This window comes from Topomyia yanbarensis, chromosome 3, assembly GCF_030247195.1.
Source record: "Topomyia yanbarensis strain Yona2022 chromosome 3, ASM3024719v1, whole genome shotgun sequence".
Classification (NCBI taxonomy): Eukaryota; Metazoa; Arthropoda; class Insecta; order Diptera; family Culicidae; genus Topomyia; species Topomyia yanbarensis.
The window spans coordinates 306,042,033-306,062,050 of record NC_080672.1 but is presented as its reverse complement, the minus strand read 5'-3'; the positions used below and the strand labels follow the sequence as shown (position 1 = coordinate 306,062,050).

General features: G+C 41.4%; 2 protein-coding genes across 2 annotated transcripts; one reads left to right on the top strand and one right to left on the bottom strand.

Annotated features, from left to right (window-relative positions):
* Nucleotides 1-3,502: 3,502 nt before the first annotated feature.
* Nucleotides 3,503-4,165, bottom strand: LOC131692442 (large ribosomal subunit protein mL54). The gene is made up of 2 exons (XM_058979494.1): nt 3,924-4,165; nt 3,503-3,861 (listed from the first exon to the last, which is right to left on the bottom strand). The coding sequence occupies exons 1-2, from the start codon at nt 4,027-4,029 to the stop codon at nt 3,560-3,562; spliced, it is 408 nt and encodes a 135-aa protein (XP_058835477.1). The 5' UTR covers nt 4,030-4,165; the 3' UTR covers nt 3,503-3,559.
* A 143-nt stretch (nt 4,166-4,308) lies between these two features.
* On the top strand, nt 4,309-5,170 carry LOC131692443 (uncharacterized). Its single transcript, XM_058979495.1, has 2 exons — nt 4,309-4,835; nt 4,899-5,170. Exons 1-2 carry the CDS (start codon nt 4,685-4,687, stop codon nt 5,135-5,137), a joined length of 390 nt encoding a protein of 129 aa, XP_058835478.1. The 5' UTR covers nt 4,309-4,684; the 3' UTR covers nt 5,138-5,170.
* The last annotated feature ends 14,848 nt before the right edge of the window (nt 5,171-20,018 follow it).

Here is a 20,018-nt window from a genome sequence, read left to right as displayed (position 1 = left end):
GATGACTAACAAGTCGACGTTTACACACTTGAAATAAATTAAAATATAACATTTAATTAGCTGAATCAGCGTGAGTGCAATGTTGTCTTTATGTTAACATATTTTGAAATGCAGTGTGGTGGGGGAAGGTGGGGGTGTATACTTAGTGGAAGGGGAAGGATGCGTCGGGAACCACCTAACTTAATTTGGTATATGAGGTGGATGAAGGGAATGCGGGTATGAGGCTGGTCTGAGATAAGGAGAGGGGAGAAAGTGGGTGAGCTGTAAGAGGAAGGAGGGATAGGAGTGGGTAGGGGGTACAGCACCCAACAGCATATTTTACCTTTTATATGAGACTATCTTAGCGAAAATTGGTTCAGTCTTCATCGAAGTGGTTTTAGTTCCGGAATATGCGGTGTGAGGTAATACGATTGTACCGGATTATATGAGAACTTCCTATGTGACCGCAATAACCAACCTGTTACTCCGGAACCAATAGTCAAATCTGAATGAAATTCAATAGCATTTTTTTCGTGGTAACATAAAATCTCGACGTTTCATGCATTTCGAAGATATTTGGCATCGGAAATGCGAACCCAATTTCTGAAATTTCAGTTGGAATTCATTTGCGCTTTGAATAAAAAGTTTTAGTTCCGGTTCATATGGGAATTTCATGTGACCACACGATTCAGTCTATAGGTCCAGAACCATATAACCGATCCGTACGAAATGGACGTCTACGGGGATAATATACCTTTCATTTTCAGAGGTTTGTGAAAATCGGCCCAACCATCCCCGATAAACTGATGTGAGTTTGTTAATTTTGATAGGTGGCCACTATTCCGGGGCACTTACGGAACTGTCTATGCAAGTTGTTTGATACACATTTTAGCGAAACTTTTACATTTTGCATTCATCGCGGTATCGGTTTAAATCGCAATTTACTATTTGACTGAACGGCATAACTGGTAACTCCGGATCTGTAAGTCAGATCGAAATGAAATTTAATAGCCATTTACGGGGTTGTAAAAGCTTTCATTTGAAACAAAGACTTGGTCAATCTCCGAAAAACCGATGTAATTGTTATTCTAAATTTGGATACTTCCGCCGGTGCTTGCGGAACTGTCGATGGTGGCTAGCGTGGCCAAAGAGACTTTGAATGACTGTTAGTGACGTAGTACTACAAATCAAAGCAGCTGTGGTGAAATTAAAAAAAATCACCTTTATATATTCAACGCAGTATCCGTTGAAATCGGGTTTTCCTGTGTGATCGTACTCATCATCCTGTAATTCAGGAGCTAGAATTGGGATTCAATAGCAGCAGCCGATGGAAACGTTGTACCTTTCATTTAAAGCCAAGTTTGCGAAAATCGGTTCAGAAAATTACGAGAAACCGATGGGAACAAATTATAACAAGATGTTCTGTATTCATGCTCTTTAACTCGTAAGTCTGCAACCACATGTCGGATCAAAATGAAATTTACGAAGCTGATGGGAATTTTATACCTTTCGTTTGAATTTTAATTTATAAACGATGCATCGTTTCAGCCATCTCCGAGAAACCGGTGTGAACATTTTGTTAATATATCCGCACATACACACATACATACATACATACGTACATACATACATACACACACATTTTGCGATCTCGACGAACTGAGTCGAATGGTATATGAGACTCGGCTCTCTGGGCCTCGGTTAGGAAGTCGGTTTTTGGAGCGATTGCATAACCAAAAAGGTCTCTTTCAGCACAAGCTTTTAATTAGATGTATTACCAATACACTTGTATACAAATATTGTAGAATAAAACAAAATAATTAACAAACATTAAGTAAGGAACTATACAAACTTGCAATGTTATGGTCAGCAACCGCATTAGGTTACGATTGCTACCTTTGTGGCGATACCTTTTTTGTTTCGGTAACTCGGCACAGTACACAAAAAACTCGCTCGTATCGGTCAGTTTCCGTAGTTCTACCTTTGATGACCTCAAGAATAAATATTTATTGAACGGAATAATATGGTAGATGAAAAATGTAGAAGCAGCAATATTCGCATATTTGTTTGATGTATAATAAAATGTATCATTCTTTCTTTCATGAGCTGTTCTTCAAGGCAAACTTTTTCTTCAAGGATATATTGATTTTAAACAAGGGTGTTGAGCCTATTTTAGACATGTCCAATTGATCGGTTGTATGTCGAGAAATTAACGCAAACTGAATTACATGCCAAGTATTCGGTCTCTATCTTTTATTTGAGCACAGATATCTTCAACAAGTCATGCACATCTCACTTATATCTACTTTGCGGTATTATACTGCCATTTAAGGAGATACTCCGATCGCACCAAACAGCTCAATACGAATGATAAAAGAAACAAATATGTAGCAGACCTATGTTTAAAACTTTTCATCACCTTATTGTTCGATTGGTGCACCATATTGACGGCTCTGACCGAGATGGGCTGGAAATTTTAACTTTTTCAGATTAGTTTTCAAAACCATTTTCAAAACGCTGTCTAATCGAAAACTAAACGTAGGGGTAGTTTTTGAATGGCAGGTAACACCGCAAATCATGTTTTTCCAGAGACTTTCTACAAAAAGCTTCGTCACCGAATCGTTTGTCGATATTTTTGCATGGAAAAATTACAGCATATCAATATTATTGAAATGATACGCTATAATATACAAAAATTCTGATCAATTTGCTTCACGCAAACTTTTAAAAAAATTCGCAAAAAGAATGTTTTATTTTTCATGCTGAATCCCTTACACTCCCCCCTAAACAAAATATTCCCTACAATTTTCTATTTCATTTACAGGTTAAATTTTCTGGAAAGATAGGACAGCGCAACGGTTTTTCAAGTAAGGATGTCCAAAGTATCAATTCAATGTATTGTTAAGGACAACACGAATGCTCTTCAAATATGGAAACTAGTAAGATTGTCATGGAAATTTAACGACTCACAAAATCGCGTGTTCCGTGCATTGCAAGTGTTATGTAAACTGTTCATGGTGTTTGAAAGGAGGAGGAAGTACCCACCAAGATAAAACAAGTGGTCGCAAATTCATCATAAGATTGATAATAATATAAAAGCGAACATTAAATTTTATACTGTTTTCCTATTCGTCGACTACTAAATAAAGAAAATTAAAACCAGCATACACATGGGACAGTTATGCGTAGAGCGGAAGTGCAGTACGTGCCAAAAATAAAACACTAGTATTATCACAGAAGTACGCGCAGAAATACATACCGAACTCTTTAGCCTAAATCTGTGCAGTATTTTGCTTTCGTTTTAATATTTAGAAAACCATGGATATTTATCGCCAATCGGAACAGAAAAACTAATTACAGATAAATAAATAATTGACACACGACTTTTTGAATTTGGCTTATTTTGATCTAAAGTGTATTGGAAATGGAGAGGTTTGGATCGATTAATGTAGTTCCTTTGTTACTATACACTCAGCCAAATCGGTAACTTATTTCAAACAGATTAAAACATAAAAAATATTCCTTTCGCTAAGCCAGAAAAAGTTTTTATTCTAATATTTATAGCTTCTGGAACACCAAATTAAAACTTTTTCAGCTTCGACAGCTTATTGTTTCGTTGCAGACCCATCCGTCTCAATTTTCTCCAGTATGCCTTACTGTCGGGATCCATTTCAGCCAGCGTTAGTGGTTTACCAACGTGTAAATTCCACAGCCACTCCGGGTACTCAGAGTCGGGTTTTATTTTGATATCCTCGCCGGTTTTCATAAAATTACTTCCGCACACATAACTTACAAGTTTTGTGGCATCGGTTTCAACTGGCATAACCTTTTTCTCTACCACAGGGCCCAATTTACCGAGTTTCTTTTTCTTTGACCCAAGAGCTGAAAATAAATGATTTGTATTCGATTTGGCTATATTACTTTTTAATAAAATTATTACTTACCTCCTCCCGGCTTCGGCGTTGCATAATTTCTCCATGCACTGGTTGTCTGAATGATGCAGCATCTCCGAAATAATCCAGAAAGATTTGAGGAAAGCAGCGAGTTCATGTTTGTAATATAAATGCTTAGATAAACTCAATATACAAATCAATGCCGATCAAATTCTAATCATTATTCAAGTATGTTGTTTTTAGATGAGATTTGGCCAGTATACTATCCAAAACAATCACATGTACGATGTATACCATTCGCTCACATAGCTGTCAAATCGGCTAAGGAAACAATCCTCTCAGTTGGAACTCATTCTCACAGCATGTCCGTATCTTATGCGCACTCATTTTAATTCAAGAGAAAATTCATTCAAGCTTTGTGTACTATAAACACATAACCCCGTTAGTTTGACGATAAAAGTGAGTACAAAGTATTTGATTCGTTGCATTATTCGCATTTTTAAAAACACTGAAAAAATAAATTTGAGCGCATTGATCTTAGATGATAAACGAACAATATCGTTAGCAGCTCCTAATAATAGTCCCTATCATAAAAAGCTTGCCAAAAATCGAAAATCTTGTGTTTTGTTTAGCAGGGTTGTACTTTATTTCTAAAAAAGACAGAAGTTGCTGTCACAACACAATACATGTTTGGGATGGTCTTAAATTGGATGTAGATTATAACACAAAATATGCCGGTCGGAAATTCTGTGAGGATAGTGTTTATTTAATGAAACGGACGCATTTTAAACTTGGGCTATAGGACCGACAGTATGGTGGCCATACGGACACTGGTGAAAACGGCAACGTACATTGCCATCGGTGGCATAACTGCGGCTTTGATAATGAAAGGGAAGCTAGAAGATCGGGTTCGAAGTCAGTCTTATTATCGAGATTCTATGAAAGTTCTCAGATCACATCCTGGTATGGAAAAAAGGTAATTTAACAAGGCCACAGGCAGGTTTCAAACTTAACTATTAATTTCAGGAGCTATATCATTGCTGGGGGAACCCATCAAGGATATGGGATTCGACTTTGGCGTAGAGAGTGAAAAGTACGGGGATGGAAAAATAGATGGATTTGCCGTACCCGTCAAAGGATCCAACCAACGAGGGAAATACTATTTCTGGGCGGATCATCAAAATGATAAGTGGATTATAACGAGAGCTGAGCTGGAACTAGACAAGGAACCGGGTCGAAGGTTGGTAATACGAAAGTTGGAATAAAAACTGTTTGTTAAAGTAGTTTAGATATATTTTAAACAAGTATTAGCAAAATTTAAAACCTCATTCCGATGACAACCTCTTTTGACTTAAGCTGACTTCGTTTTTTGATCTGAATCGTACTCGGTTCACTCCAACCTGCCATTTTTATATTTATTTAACTATAAAAGCAGCTAGAATCTAAAAACAAAAATAGCATTACATTTTCTATCAAAACTACTGACTGTTCAACTGTCCAAAGAAAATACACAAACTTGATCAATGAGCATTTCCCTCGAATTGTCTAATGTTTATGGCAGCCATACATAAAACATGGGTTGTACTTGTAGCGTGCTAGGAAATTGTTAATTGCGTCGAATACCACTAATGGGGTTTTCGATTGATTAATACCGGTGTAGTGTAGTGCACTGAAACTGCACCGTTTTTGCACTTTCTAGCAGAAGTACAGAAAACTGGGTATGTTCCATTAACACTTCTGCTAGAAAGTGCAAAACCAGTGCAATCCACTACACCGGTGTCAATCAAACGAAAACCCCATAAGTATTTGCGTTTATTTAGCAAAACTTTAGTGTTACGTTTATACTTTCACTCGTTCAAGCAAATACGACATAAGCCACCAAGCAGGTTCATGTAACAATCGGCAGTTAGTAGTGGGGTTTTCGATTGATTGACACCGGTGTAGTGGAGTGCACTGAAACTGCATCGTTTTTGCACTTTCTAGCAGAAGTGCAGAAAACTGGGTATGTTCCATTGACACTTCTGCTAGAAAGTGCAAAACCAGTGCACTCCACTACACCGGTGTCAATCAATCGAAAACCCCATTAGTCTGTTTTTGGATCCAGGTCAGGATAGGTTTGCTCCAAACTGTTTTAAGAGGATACCGATTTTTGTTTCCTTGAGCCATTTAGTTACCCGCCTACTACTAGCCTACTCAACGAGCCAGCCAGTATATGCCAAGGTCCACCCAGAGATTCCGGGTGGAGCGCAGCTTCCGGTTCACTGGCGCCCCAACGACCCGCTGCTAACTATTCGACGCTGTCTACTCGGTCTAATCTGTTACCGATCTAAGTTTTAGCTGTTTCGTAACAATATAATTCCATCCACCGGTAATTCAATTATAGTATGTAAGTTATGATTTTGTTTTTTTTGTAAGTTTTTTTTGTTATTGGCTCTCTATTATTATTGTTGTTAGTTTGTTAATTGAATTAAAAAAATATATTTGTTGTTATTTTTGTTTAACATAGGATAAGTTGTTGTACTAACCACTAACCCCGTTAAAATTCAAACCAATAATTAGGCGTCGATAATTTGCGAAAAAAAAACATTGTAAACGATAGCGGTTGGGGGAAATTTGGGAATTCTGCCTGTATTGCTCGAGGGCTGAAAAGAGGTCTTTCGTACCCACCCCGGAACGTCCAGACCAGGCGTTGGGGCCTAGGACGTGTTCCCCTCTGGACCAGTCATAACTCCTCAAGGCACCTATAATCCCGCAACCGTTACCAATCTGAAGCTATTGAATGTACCGGAAAAACCGCAACGGCAAAAGACGGCAAAATAGTCCGCACTAATCATATGCAAACTGTCTAATGCAAAATTTACTAACACCGAATCTGTTGCTGCATGACTGATTGGCACCGCAGTGGAGTTGAGTCAGGTGCCAGTAATTTAGCCGCAGAACCACTGTTTCCGGAAAAGCTAAGGGAGAGAGAGAGATAAGGAGGACGAGAGAGAGAGAATAAGAGGAATTGGATATCGTAGAGTTCTTGGTAAATGATGATGAGTGAGGTAGGTCAGTTTGGATGCAAGCCTAAGGCGAGTAAGTTCAGTGAAATTATAAAAACGGTATAGTTCGCAAAGTATAAAATCCTGCGAGAAGTTTCCAACCTAGATCAGGACGGACCTGATATTACGAGTCCGCTCGAAGTGATTTTCCGGTCCAAATTCGGCTTGTGTCCCAACGTTGGCCGCTACGATTTTTCGGAAGTCCGTTTCCATTAAGACGGCAACCCGCCACTACATCGAGAAATTACCAACCCACGGTACGTCCGCCGAAGTCCGCCGCCGCACCCTAGCACGGCCGACGAGAATCGCTCCTGGGGTAGACAACGGTACGCCACTCCATTGTGGAGCAACGAAAGCACCAAGTGACGGTAACATCTCGGACGCGTGCGCAGTTTGCTAAAAGGTCACGCGCATCAGTTCTACCCACGCTGGAAGCACCGGCGCTACGCTAGTATTGACGCCAAAACCACTGCCTCGTTCGCCAAGCAGCATCGACAGCAACGACGGCCCGCCAAACGGGCTCAGGTACGTTCAATTCCTCCTCTCTCCCACCCACGTGTCGGATCAGCGAAGGGCCCCAACGTTAACCATTAGGCGCCTAAAACTCCGTTCAAAAATAAATTGTAAAATTGTAAACCTTTTCTTTTTGTTCCTACGAGAGCCTTTTTCTTTGTTGGATGGTTTCTATATTGATTCGCCTGAGTTGAAAAATTGTTTAAAAGCGGTAAGTACAGTGAGTCCTCCTGAGAACGGTAGCCGACCCTGAGATCAAACCCCTGGTGAGCTAGCCGAGCGGTGTTTTCATCAACCATCTTACAAATCCTCGGCGGTGGATCTAGCCTGCTCACGAGCTATCAGGTACGGTGTCGAGGTCGGTCCGGCAATTCCAGTGAAACCTGACGTCCGTTTTACTGACGCCCCGACGACCCGGACCTGGCACTACGTCGCGTACTAATCAACTGGTCCCCGGCGGTGGGCCTAGTCTACACCAACGGAGAGGTCCCTTGCGGCAAAATTTCTCCCGAATCCCGATTTATGGTGTCAGAGCGATTTTCTAGCCAATGGCGCTACTTTGTTGGTCCCTTCGTTACTTCCTCTGCTGCTCGCAGAGTATACTCGTAAACACTCTGTTGATAGCGTCCCAGGTATGCATCTCTTTGACGCTATTGTCCACTGTCACACCAGGTATACCCCTACGAACTTCCGGTGCCTCTTGCACGTTTACACACTCCAGGCAAAGAAGTGACGAAGAATGTCCAAAACTGCAGCAACTTAGCCAACGAGTCCGCTCCGACCAGTCTCAGCCAGAGTGATGCAGATGGGGATTATCCCTGCGATAACGCATACTGCCTCCGACGATATTGTTCTGTAAGCACTCGCAACTCGTACGGCCATCAGCCGGAATGTCCTCTCCAACTTTTCACGGTTCCTCTTAGACTTTTCGCAGGCGTAGTCGACGTGATTGTTGAAGCTCAACCGGTCGTCGATTATCACACCCAATTGCTTCAGTGCACACATCAATGCAATCACTTGCCCTCCGACGTCGATCTTCATCCGCTGCACCGCTTTGCATTTGCTGACCAACAACACTTCCATCTTGTGGTGAGCTATTTGGAGCTTGACCCCGTTCATCCAGCTCTCAATCGGGTCTAAAGTCTCCGTCACCGACACCTCCACTTCTTCAAGTGTCTCACCCATCACCGTTAGTGACACGTCGTCCGCGAAACCCATGATTTTCACTTTCCTCGGCAGCCGCAGTGTTAAGACTCCATCGCACATCCCGTTTCAAAGTATTGGACCTTGAATGGAGCCCTGAGGAATGCCGGCTGTGACTCTCATTGACTTGACCCTTCGCTCGTCTCCAAAAGAAATACTCTGGAAATAGCTCTTCAGGATCTGGCATAGATAATCGGGAACCATCATTCTGTGCAGCGTTGCGGCGATGGCTTTCCAGCAGGCGCTGTTATTTATTTATTTATTTATTGCATTTGCATTCTTCACATCCTTCGTGACCACAGCGCAGTATCGTTCTCCTCTTCGCATCTGTTTATGTATCTTCTCAGCACCTTCGAGTACTGTTCGAATTGCATCCACTGTCGATGCTCTTTTACGGAATTCGAACTGCATCTTGGACAGTCTGCGCTCACCCTCCGTGCATTTCGTCAACCTGTTAAGGATAGGTGTAGCCAGCAGACAAATAGACCTATACTATTATCTGGCTTCGGTAACAACACCAGCTTCTGTACTTGCCACATTTTGGGGAAGTTGCCTTCATTTAAACACTTCTGCAGCACTATCCTGAACATGTCTGGATATGCCAGGATCGCAGCTTTCAGCACCATGTTTGGTATTCCATCCAGACCGGGGTCTCTTTTATTTCAGGCACTTCGACGCTTCTGCGAACTCATTTTTAGGCACTTGTCGATCGTCCGTGTTTGCTCCTTCTTCGCCGTACAGTGTCCAGACAGTAATATCGTGCTTCGAGAAAAGACCCTCGATTATCTTCAGCTTAATCGGGCACATTTTGGCAGGCGTCGTCGATCTGTCTATTTTCGCCATCACGACTCGATACGGAATTGGCTGCTACTTCTCGGAACAGCTCTCTGTGGCAATCTGACTTGCTAAGTCTGATCTCCCGTTTGAAAGTGGTCCCATCTTTCCGTCCTCGCTCCCGCCATTCGACCGAAGTGCCTCCGCGAAGATGTCTTTGTTGTAGGTTTTCGTCTTCCACATTCGCTCGCCAGTCGTCCTTCTCCGCGCTGTAGCAGGGTCCGTTGAACGATACGGTAGCGAATCACCTGGTGCTATGTGTATACATTTCGCATACTCTTCAATCCACGTTCGCTGTCAATGAAGGACAAAAGAATGTGACTCCCTCCCGTCTCTCCGAGTTGTGTTAACAGAACCTTCATTGCACAATCGTGCGTCTAACTTCGCTAGAGCTTCCTGCAAGATATACCCTCTTGTGTTGGTTACTTTACTGCACCACTCTACAGCCCAGGCGTTGAAATCACCACCGGTGACTACCGGCTTTCGACCGATCAACTCTCCAGCATTAGGCTGGACTACTCCACTGTCCACTTCAGAGGAGCGTAACAGCAGCAAACGAAGGCGCCGTTGATTTTGGCAATCACGAAGCCCTCGTATGAGCGTCCTACCATTTATTTAATGGGTAATCTGCCTGTAACTTGTATCACAGCTGTTCCCGATCTATCCACCACCCAGTTACCGTTATCAGGGGGGACTTGATATTATTCTGCAATCAAAGTGACATCTGTCGTAGACTACCGCAACAGTTGCTGTGCGGTGTTACAGTGATTCAGATTATCTGGGTTACCTTCATTACCGTTGACCTGACCTTCGGTTCGACATGCTCACCTTGCTCAGCACAATTCGTAAAGAATGCAAATGCTGAGCAGTCCTTGGACGAGTTTCCTTACGCTGCGAAGGCGATTATTGACCTCAATACGTAGACGACTATTACGACAGCGTAGACACGACAGCGGACGGAATTAGAATTGCAAAGGAGGTAACCACGCACCTGGGCGGATTCCACATCAGGAATCGGGTGTCAAACTCCAATGCGTTTTTGGAGAAAATGGGCGAAAGGAATGCAAGCAGGACAGTATATTTCAACCAGAATAAAAATACCGGTTACGAACGAATTTTAGGTATCATGTGGAATCCGAAACAAGATGTATTTTTGTTTGCCACATCATCTAACGTTGGACTCCAAGAAGTTGTGCAAAGCCGTGTCCGACCGAGTAAAAGGAAAGTACTCAGTTATGTGATGTCCCTCTTCGACCCGCTAGGGCTTTTGTCGCCATTCACAGTGCTGGGAAGGATGTCGGTACATGATATTTGGCGAACGGGTTACCAATGGGATAATCTTATAGACAAGGTGTCCTACCAGAAATGGATTCGTTGGTCACAATTGCTATCGAGCATTGAGTGGTTCAAAGTTCTGCGATCCTATTTCGGCGCTGCAAATGCAAGCGAAATTGACGATAGGCAGCTTCATATATTCACGGATTCTAAGCATACGGTTGTGTAGCGTATTTGTGAGCAGTAATCAGAGGTGAAGTTAAATGCGCTTTGGTGATGAGCCGCTCGAAAGTAGCCCCACTGAAGCAAGTATCGATCCCACGGTTGGAGGTGCAGTTTTAGGAGCGCGTTTAGTACGAACGGTGCACGAAAGTCATAGTTTCCAAATTGACAAACAGTTTATTTGGACCGACTCGCAGACAGTGCTGTCTTGGATCCGTTCCGATCAACGCAGATACAAGCAATTTGTTTGGTTTAGAATTGGAGAAATTACGAAACTCACAGAATGGTTTTGCGTACCGATGAAGTTGAATGTAGCTGATTAGTTAACCAAATGGAGTGACGATTTCGCACTTCTCTCAGACAGCACATGGGTTAACAGTTTAAGGTTTTTGTACCAGGCAGTGGAAGATTGGCCAAAGAAGAACTTGCCACCAGGAAATACAACGGGTCCATCTACTTCTGCAAGACGTAGTTGTACCGGAAAGTTCATCGATTTCCCAAGTGGACCGTGCTTGTCTGAACTGTGGTTACGGTGCATCGTTTTGTGACAAATTGTCGGAAAAAGTCCGAGGGATTGCCGATTGAAGCGCTGAAACCGTCAAATCAAAGAAAGTTGATGGTCACATGTACAGGTCCATCAAAGTGTGTACCATTACAGCAGGAGGAGTATCGAAAAGAAAAACGAGTACTATTGAAGATAGCACAGCTAGATGGTTACAGGGACGAGTCGGCGGTTTTGCTGCGCAACAAGGAACGGCCAATAACCGAGTGGCTGACCATCGAAAAATCAAGTGCGTCATACAGGCTGATTCCTCTGATCGAAGAAGATCGGCTGATTCGCATGGAAGGGCGCGCGGCGAATGCGGAGTTCCTCCCCTTTGACTTGCGATTTTCAATCTTCGTACAGGATGATCATCCAATTACGAAGTTGATTGTGCAACACTATCATGAAAGATTTGGCCACCACATGTATAGGGAAACGGTTAAGAACGAGTTGAAGCAGCGGTTTCGCATACCAAAAGTCAATGTAGTAATACGAAAAGTATCAACGTCATGTCAATGGTACATGGTGCGCCACAGTCGTCCGCAAGCTTTACGGATGGCACCATTGCCGGTACAAAGGTTAACTCCAAATATTGTAGAAATGGCGCATAGTTTAACGTCGCAGTCATGCTTGATGGCGATTGGACGGTTTGTGTGTCGTAGAGGACCTCCCAGCGAGTTCTTCTCGGATAACGGCACGAATTTGCGAGGAGCGCGTAAAGAAGTCATTGGCATCGTGCAAGCCGTTGGACTGGATTGTGCCGACGAATTCACGAATGCGAGAACCAAATGGACGTTTAATCCACCCGCCACACCGCATTTGGGTGGTGTGTGGGAGCGCACAGTGGCACGACTTAGAACAAAATGTGGACTAAAGTCCAAACTTTTCCGTATCGGTTCATATAGGACGTTTTTATGTAATTTTGGTACGCTGAATTCGTTTTCGATATTAAAACATCTCAAAAATAAACATTTACTGTTCATTAGGGTGTCTCAAAAATATTTTCTTTTCTAAATCGTCCTTAAAATTTGTGTATATTAATTTTCGTGTGCTAAATCGTTTTTGATATTAACACTTGTAAAAAAAAATCATCATACATTAGGGTGGCTCAAAAATAATTATTTTGTTGTGAAGGTTCAAAATTTTTTTAAAGACATTTTTGTGCGCTGAATTCCTATGTTAGTTATAAAAATAGAAATTAACTTTACTACTTATTAAAGAGGCTCAAAAGTAAATATTTTGTCTTTAATAATGATTTCTTTCAATTGTAATTTTGGAATTTATTTTCCGTATTGAAACGAATTGATTGACATCTCATTATGGGGCTTCAGAAATGATTATATTATTTTTAAGGATCAAATAAGATGTGATCGACTAATTTTGGAACGTTTAATTCATTAGTGGGTTACTTGGTATGAAAACTACATTTTCTTTCATTTTCAAAACAAACATTTTGAGCGTCTTAGTGGAATGTTGATTAACATTCACTAATCAACAAGATGGTTAACGATTTTGTTTTCGCAGGTGTGTTTTAAGTTACTTAGATTGCTTATTTCATACCTTAAATAAAAATAAATCCAAAATCCTTTTTTCGCGTATATGGTTCATTTAAAAATGGTCTTATTTTATTTGGATAATATCGCACACCCTTAAGCTATATCAGTGCTATGCAAACTCGGATAAAATAGTCTCACCAAATGACTAGAACTCAACTGTGTTCACTCAATTTGACAGTTATTGCGTAAGTTAGCAAAAATAGTTCATGAAACATTTTGTGACACATTTCAATGGTTGAAAATATTTACTGATTTTTAATAGTTATGTGTCCAACAAAAAAACACCTTTAACAGGCCAACGAGGGTACCCGGGTACCCACAAATTGAAATGCTCATAACTATGGATTCCTTTAACCGATTTGGACACTTTTAAATGTTTTGGATTCAGAAACTCGTCCAATTTTAGATTCTGTACAATAGAACCGGAATAATGGATCTGGTTTTTGGTAATCCGGATTTTCCGGAGTAATGTTCCAGTACTAGGATATGATTTGTAAATTTTAATAATGTCCTAGTAATATGAGTATCAAAACGCTTCAAATTGTCTCGGAAGTCTGTTTTTATTGTTACGGGACCCTATGACAATTTGAAAAATGGAATTGGAATGCAATGGCCATTCACGGCCCCACGGGAATCTGCTCCGGAATGTCCGTTACAAGTTCATATCACCAAATGGTTCCAAAAGCACGATATACAGCCTACTGATGCAATTCCAAGACTTTTGATACCCATATTGCTAGTATTTCATTGAAGTTCGCAAATAGTACTCCTGCACAGGAACCTGCTTCCGGAAACCCGGATTCCCGGGAACCGAATTAAGTAACCCGACTCATTTTTACCAAGTCCAAATATGGATGAGTTCTTGAATCCAAAACAGCCAAAAGTATCGAAATCGGTTGGATATTACCTTAGTTATGGGCATTTTAGTTTTGTGGGTACCCACGTCGGCCTGTTACGTAGTAAAAAAATCAGGAGCCCCTCCTCACTCCCACCCTTACTATATCAACAATATTATTAACCCAAAAGCTTGACTTAGTGAAGTTCTAAGACGTCACAAAGTTTCAATTTCCAGTTATGGATAAACATAGGAATTTCATTAATTGAAACTTATAAAAGTACCCAGGTACCGCGTCGGACACACAACGGTTAAACATTCTTAATTCCTTTACCACTTAAAAACCATACTTCCCACTCGGCTCCTTACTCTTGATCACTAGTAAAACCTTTGTAGATCATGCTCTAAATGCTATTTGAAAGTAGTGCATAAATTAGTTTCATTATTCTAGTTATAAAGTGAATATTCAAATTAAATATCATTAATAACCATGAGTCTCCATCCACAGTTTTTTTTAAATTTTGACTGCTTATCGCAAGTTTTCGCAAAACTAGCATAGGTTCATATTAAAGAGAAAATGAAAAGCTTTCGAATGAGCATGGTGTGATCGCGGGCATTCACGGGCGTCGTTGTTGTTTTCGCTTTAGAAGTTCGAATTCAATAAAAATTCATGACAAACAGTTATCTAAACACTAACTAAACCAACTAGTGACTTATTTTTGGCGATTTTACGATGTAATTTTATCACACGGATAATTTTGGTGAAATAATGCAATTCATATAATCAACCGTTTCTTTGAAAAACGAGAATAACCGTATGTAGTTCCTATGGTCAAATAATGCAAAAAACACTTGAGTTATGCCCTTCAAAAAGCTGTCAAAAATTCATTTTGCATTCAAATCACCTAAAATCTCGTGAAAATGTCTCTGATGGCTTAGCTGTTACGAGAAAAATACTAGTGAGAATATTGCATAACCTTCATATATGGACTTAAGTCCGGGCTCGTCCCACTGTGGAGCGGCTTGTTCGGTCCATCAGGGACGCACTGGAGGCACTGAACGACAGTCGGCGAGTGACTAACGAAATTTTGCAGACGTCTATTATTGAAGCGGAAGAGATGGTGAATTTTCGTCCACTCATCTAAAGTTCACAGCAGTCACTGGAAGCAGAAGCACTAAATCCAAACAATTTCTTACGGGTTGTTTCTCCAAATGAACCACATTCAACCCCACCTCCAGTAAATGCAGCAGAAGCCTTGCGGGATTTCTATAAACGGTCCCAACAAGTTGCAGACGAGATGTGGAAGAGGTGGGTTAAGAAATACGTACCATTTCATTTCTGATCTGCTTTGAAACGGGCTGATTCCAGAGAATTAAAAAAAAGTAATCCGAACAGTTCGTTTAAACTGCTGTTAAAAATCGTGGTCTTGTCCAATAATGATAAAATTTTGAGGATAAATCACTCAATGCATGAAAAGTTTAGGAAAAATGTGAAATATCGATAATTAAAACATCCTTCGGCCACAGTGCAGCGTCATAACAGCAGCTCGCAGTCGCGAACAAATTGCTGTCCAATGATGAATTTAGGTCACCGACCGATCTGATAGTACTCTTAACCAACGACAGAACAGCTTGGTGCGGCTAATCTAGGCAATGGTCGGAGCATTATACGAACCGCTATGGGTGGCACTGTCGAGTTCGTACTAGGAACGAGTTAAAGGAGACGAACCAACGAACAATGAAAAATTTGAAATCGTAATACATGGAACAAGCCGACATTTGTAGCATCGGATCTAGTCGTCTCAGGTGGTGATCGAACTGCCGAGGAACAGAAAAGGGACCATTCATAAATTACGTAACAGTTTTAGGGGGAGGGGGTACGACAAAGTGTGACATGTTGTGACATATGGAAGGGGGAGTAAGCTAGAGCGTTACGTAACATGTTTTTTTTCTGAAGAAAAAACTTTTTTTTTCAGGAATTTGTTACGTAATAGTGAAGAGGGGTATAGAGAAATTTGTGACAATTTGTTGCATGAGGGGAGGGGGAGTCAATTTTGAGCAATTTTTGTGGTGCGTAATTTATGAATGGTTCCAAAGCCGCTGGTAATGTTCAACTAAGGAAGAGAAGTCTACCTAGAGGATTAACGGAGCATCAATATTTGTTTCATTCGTAACCGAGCGCTCGTTCATTGCACACGCGCGTTGTTTGGTGTAACATTACATTGAGTAAGGCGATATCGACGATGCTGTTTATCCCAGCAAGGGCTGGAGTATAAACTTTATAAACCTTAAATTGTGTCAGGCAGTGCAGTGTAGTGCGGTGCTAAACAGTTTTCTTACCTGAAAGACGGCTTTGTTTAGACGAGCTATACCAGCTCTCTACTGTGTGAAGGTCACGCGGGTGACGGATAAAACAAACGAAGGATCAATTCACTTACCAGTTCTGGCGAAGCAGGTTGGTGGATCGCCGTGGATTGCCTTTTCTGTGGGCTTTGTTTGCAAGCATTGTTGAACAGCTTAATGGCAATGTTTATGGGCACAGCCCGCAGTGGGGTGGGGGTCATTGCGTGTGTATTTATTGGTCAGCTTTGTCATCGTACACAGATCAATAAAATAAAGAAATGTAGAAATAGAAACCTATTAGATAGTTTTTAGTACTAGTGTACAATGGTTATATGCTACTCCTTTATCTATCTATGTGTGTTCGTCTGATAATTTGTGACAGCTGGATCAGGGATTGGATGTAGAACTGGCGCATATGATAGAATAGTTGATAAATCCAGTGTTCAATATGTACATTCGATTCTATTCATTCGGGACGATTGGATTGATAAATTAAGGAACAATGTGTTTACCGACGCACGTGAATATCCATTCCCGGTCAGCATGGCATGATGAAATCCTGTTTTTGTTGTAGTTCTATTAGTTTGCTTTTCCACTACTGATGTATACCAAAAATAATATCGGTCAATTTATACACTACTAGGTAACCTCTTTGCATCTTATTCCTTTATTTGGCATGTTATGAACCCTTTTATTACGATATCCTAAATTAGATTCATACTAACACTCACTCACACAATTAATTGCATATTTTGTCATATACACTCACAACCTCTCCCATTCCAAACGTACAAACGCTCGTTCACTAGACAAAACGTTCCACGGCGATAAGGCCGGGAACTCTAGTGATATGGCGAAACTGACTCTTCTAGCATCTAGCACTAAAAATTAAGCATCAGACTCACGTTCCGCGCGCATTCATTCAAGAATACATGCGAATGGCCACACGATTTTAACGTCGAATTTATGCACACAAAGTTACACACACGCTAGCGCAAGCGGCAAACACGTTAACATACAAACGCTCGAGTCTTTCGCGATCACACTACCCACGCCAACAGATAGATATGCACCCCTGGACTTGAACGCCAAAACTCACACCTTCCACGCACACACTACCACAGGACTCATAGTTAGACTTTACATACAATGTCACACGCAATAATTACAGGTTTTCGTTTGGCAACCGGGGAAAGTACATCTCAAACGCAGAACATCTGCAACAAAAAAATTTGCTCGTTTTTGTATGGAAAAGTAAAAAAATATGATGAAGTAACCTTACCCTATTCATAGGGTTCTAGAGTGCCACGGACCAAACCTTCTTACCTTTATTGTGCATGGTCTAGACAGTGAAAAAGGCGCCTGCTCATGCATTTTGGCTTGCACCTTTCTTTCTTATACATTGTCAAAGTTGGTGTAAAAAATTTAAAAATCTTCAATAACTTTGAAACGAATGAGTATTTCTTCATATAGTCTTCAACAATATTATGAGTTTTAATACCTCCACCTTTGTCTAAAACATTGTTTGCACGAAAAGTCACAATGCAAAAAGTTAGATTAAAAAGACTAGATCTAAGGGGGTTGCCATAGAAAACGTCTTACAAATCGATAACCTTTAGTCCTACAAGCTCAGGTTTTTTCAACAAAATTCTTCATTGCGAGCATTTCTAAAAGTTTGCCGAAGACACAGACTTTCTACCTCGTCAGTATAAAAAAAGTTAATTTTTTTAGTTCGATCATAGTAAGCCATGCATAAATTCAATTTTTATCAGATTGTGGAGAATATCCACACGAACAATTCCTCCAAAGACACCCTGTGAATATATTCGATGGCTTGGCCTCTAGTGAATTAAGTTCACGTTTTTGGCGTTTCCGATCACTGCGGTATGTAGTCGGGGATTTGTTCCTTGCCGTGTGTTTTCATCATTTCCTGAGCGGAAGGAAATGAGAAGGATGTGTGGGGAAGTAGAATTGGAAGAGTCGGAAAAATAACAGTACAAAAGTAAAAACAAACAGTAGGCAAGTTAATCTCACAAGTAGTTCAACTCGCCTGCGAGTTAGCCTAAAGCTCTACCACATTGTATAAGAAGCTTTAAAGTGTCTCTGAGTTTCAGTCGTCCAAACATGGTGTCGTCTATGTAAGGACGGCCGAAAACTCGAAATTGCAATTGCGCTACTGCTCGACAGTTTCATATTAGATGATATGAGTTTCCGTGGTCGTATTCACAAAGATCACATGTAAAAGACTCAGCACGCTGAATAATTGCCATGTGATAGTTGAGTTTGCGGTGGCCGGTTGAAGCCCTGTTCAGCATGCCGAAGTGGAGCTTCGAAAAATGTAGATTTTTCGAAATCACTGGGCACGTTTGCTCTAGAAACGTCTTTGTTTGGCGACACGTTTTAGATTTCTTCAATAACTACGGTGCTCGGACCAAGTCCAGGACCGCATTTTTTCCCTTATCCAACTTGTCGAAATTGGCAGGGCAGGCTCAGAACAAACGAAGTCAACTGCTGCGCCTGCCCTGGCTAATTCGTCAGCCCACTCATTTCCAGTAATACCGGAATGTCCGGGCACCCAGACAAGGTAGATAGTGTTGACAATGCTTAGTTCTTCGATTCGGTTTCGGCACGCGATCACTAGCTTGGGCCGGGATTTGTCTGAGCTAAGGGCCTTGATTGCAGCCTGACAATCGAAGCAGAAGTTTATAACTCTGCCGGACAAACTCTGTTGAAGGGCCGATTGTACCCCGCACATAATCGCAAAGATTTAAGCTTGGAATACAGTACAGCATACAGTAGTGAGTGAGATTGTTCCAATCTCATTTCACGATAGTAGACACCAGCACCAGCACGTCCCTCCATCAAAGAACCATCAGTGTATCAGACTACTTGCGTTTGTTGTTGTTTTTGGGAGTAAGAATATCTTCACCCCATCCTACCATTTGCGACCACAATCGTGTATGACTGGTAGCAAGATCAACATGGTTACTGTTCCTAAGCCCAGTAACCTGCAGTCTGTATGCACATGATAGTGCTTCTTGTTTGAGGTGCATGTGTACTGATTTGATATTTAGAAGTGCCTCAAGAGCAGCAGTCGGAGTTGTGGTGAAAGTACCAGTTAACGCCATGAGCGCCATTCTTTGCAGATGGTTTAGCTTTGACTGGACTGTCATCACCTCTCGCCTCTGCTACCACACGAGGCATCCGTATGACAGTATTGGACGTACAATTGTCGTGTAAATCCAATAGATGTATTTAGGTTTGAGATCCCAGGTCTTTCCAAAAGTTCGTCTGCACTGCCCTGAAGGCCATGCACGCTTTCTTGACTCTGAACTCAATGTGAGCAGACCAATTCAGTTTGGAATCCAATATAACTCCAACGTATTTGACTTGATCTGCACACAGTAGCTCAGAATCAAAGAACTGCAAGGGACGAACTTCGGTTGTTATTCGCTTCTTCGTGAAAAGAACCATTGAAGTTTTGCTAGGGTTAACTGATAATTTAACTTGTTGACACCACTGTTCGACAGCCCTTAATGCTTGTGTATTAAGTCAAAGATTGTTCCGATGCAATGTCCAGTAATTAGTATTTGGTAACCGTCAGCAAATCCGAGCTCATTGAGTTGCTTCAATAAGCCGTCGTCAACCAAGTTCCATAACAAAGGTGACAGAAAGCCACCCTGAGGACAACCGCAAATACTCAACTTCAGCCGGTCGCAGTGACGAACAAAGAATGCGGTTATTAAGCATTGCGTTTATCCAACCCGAGATACATGC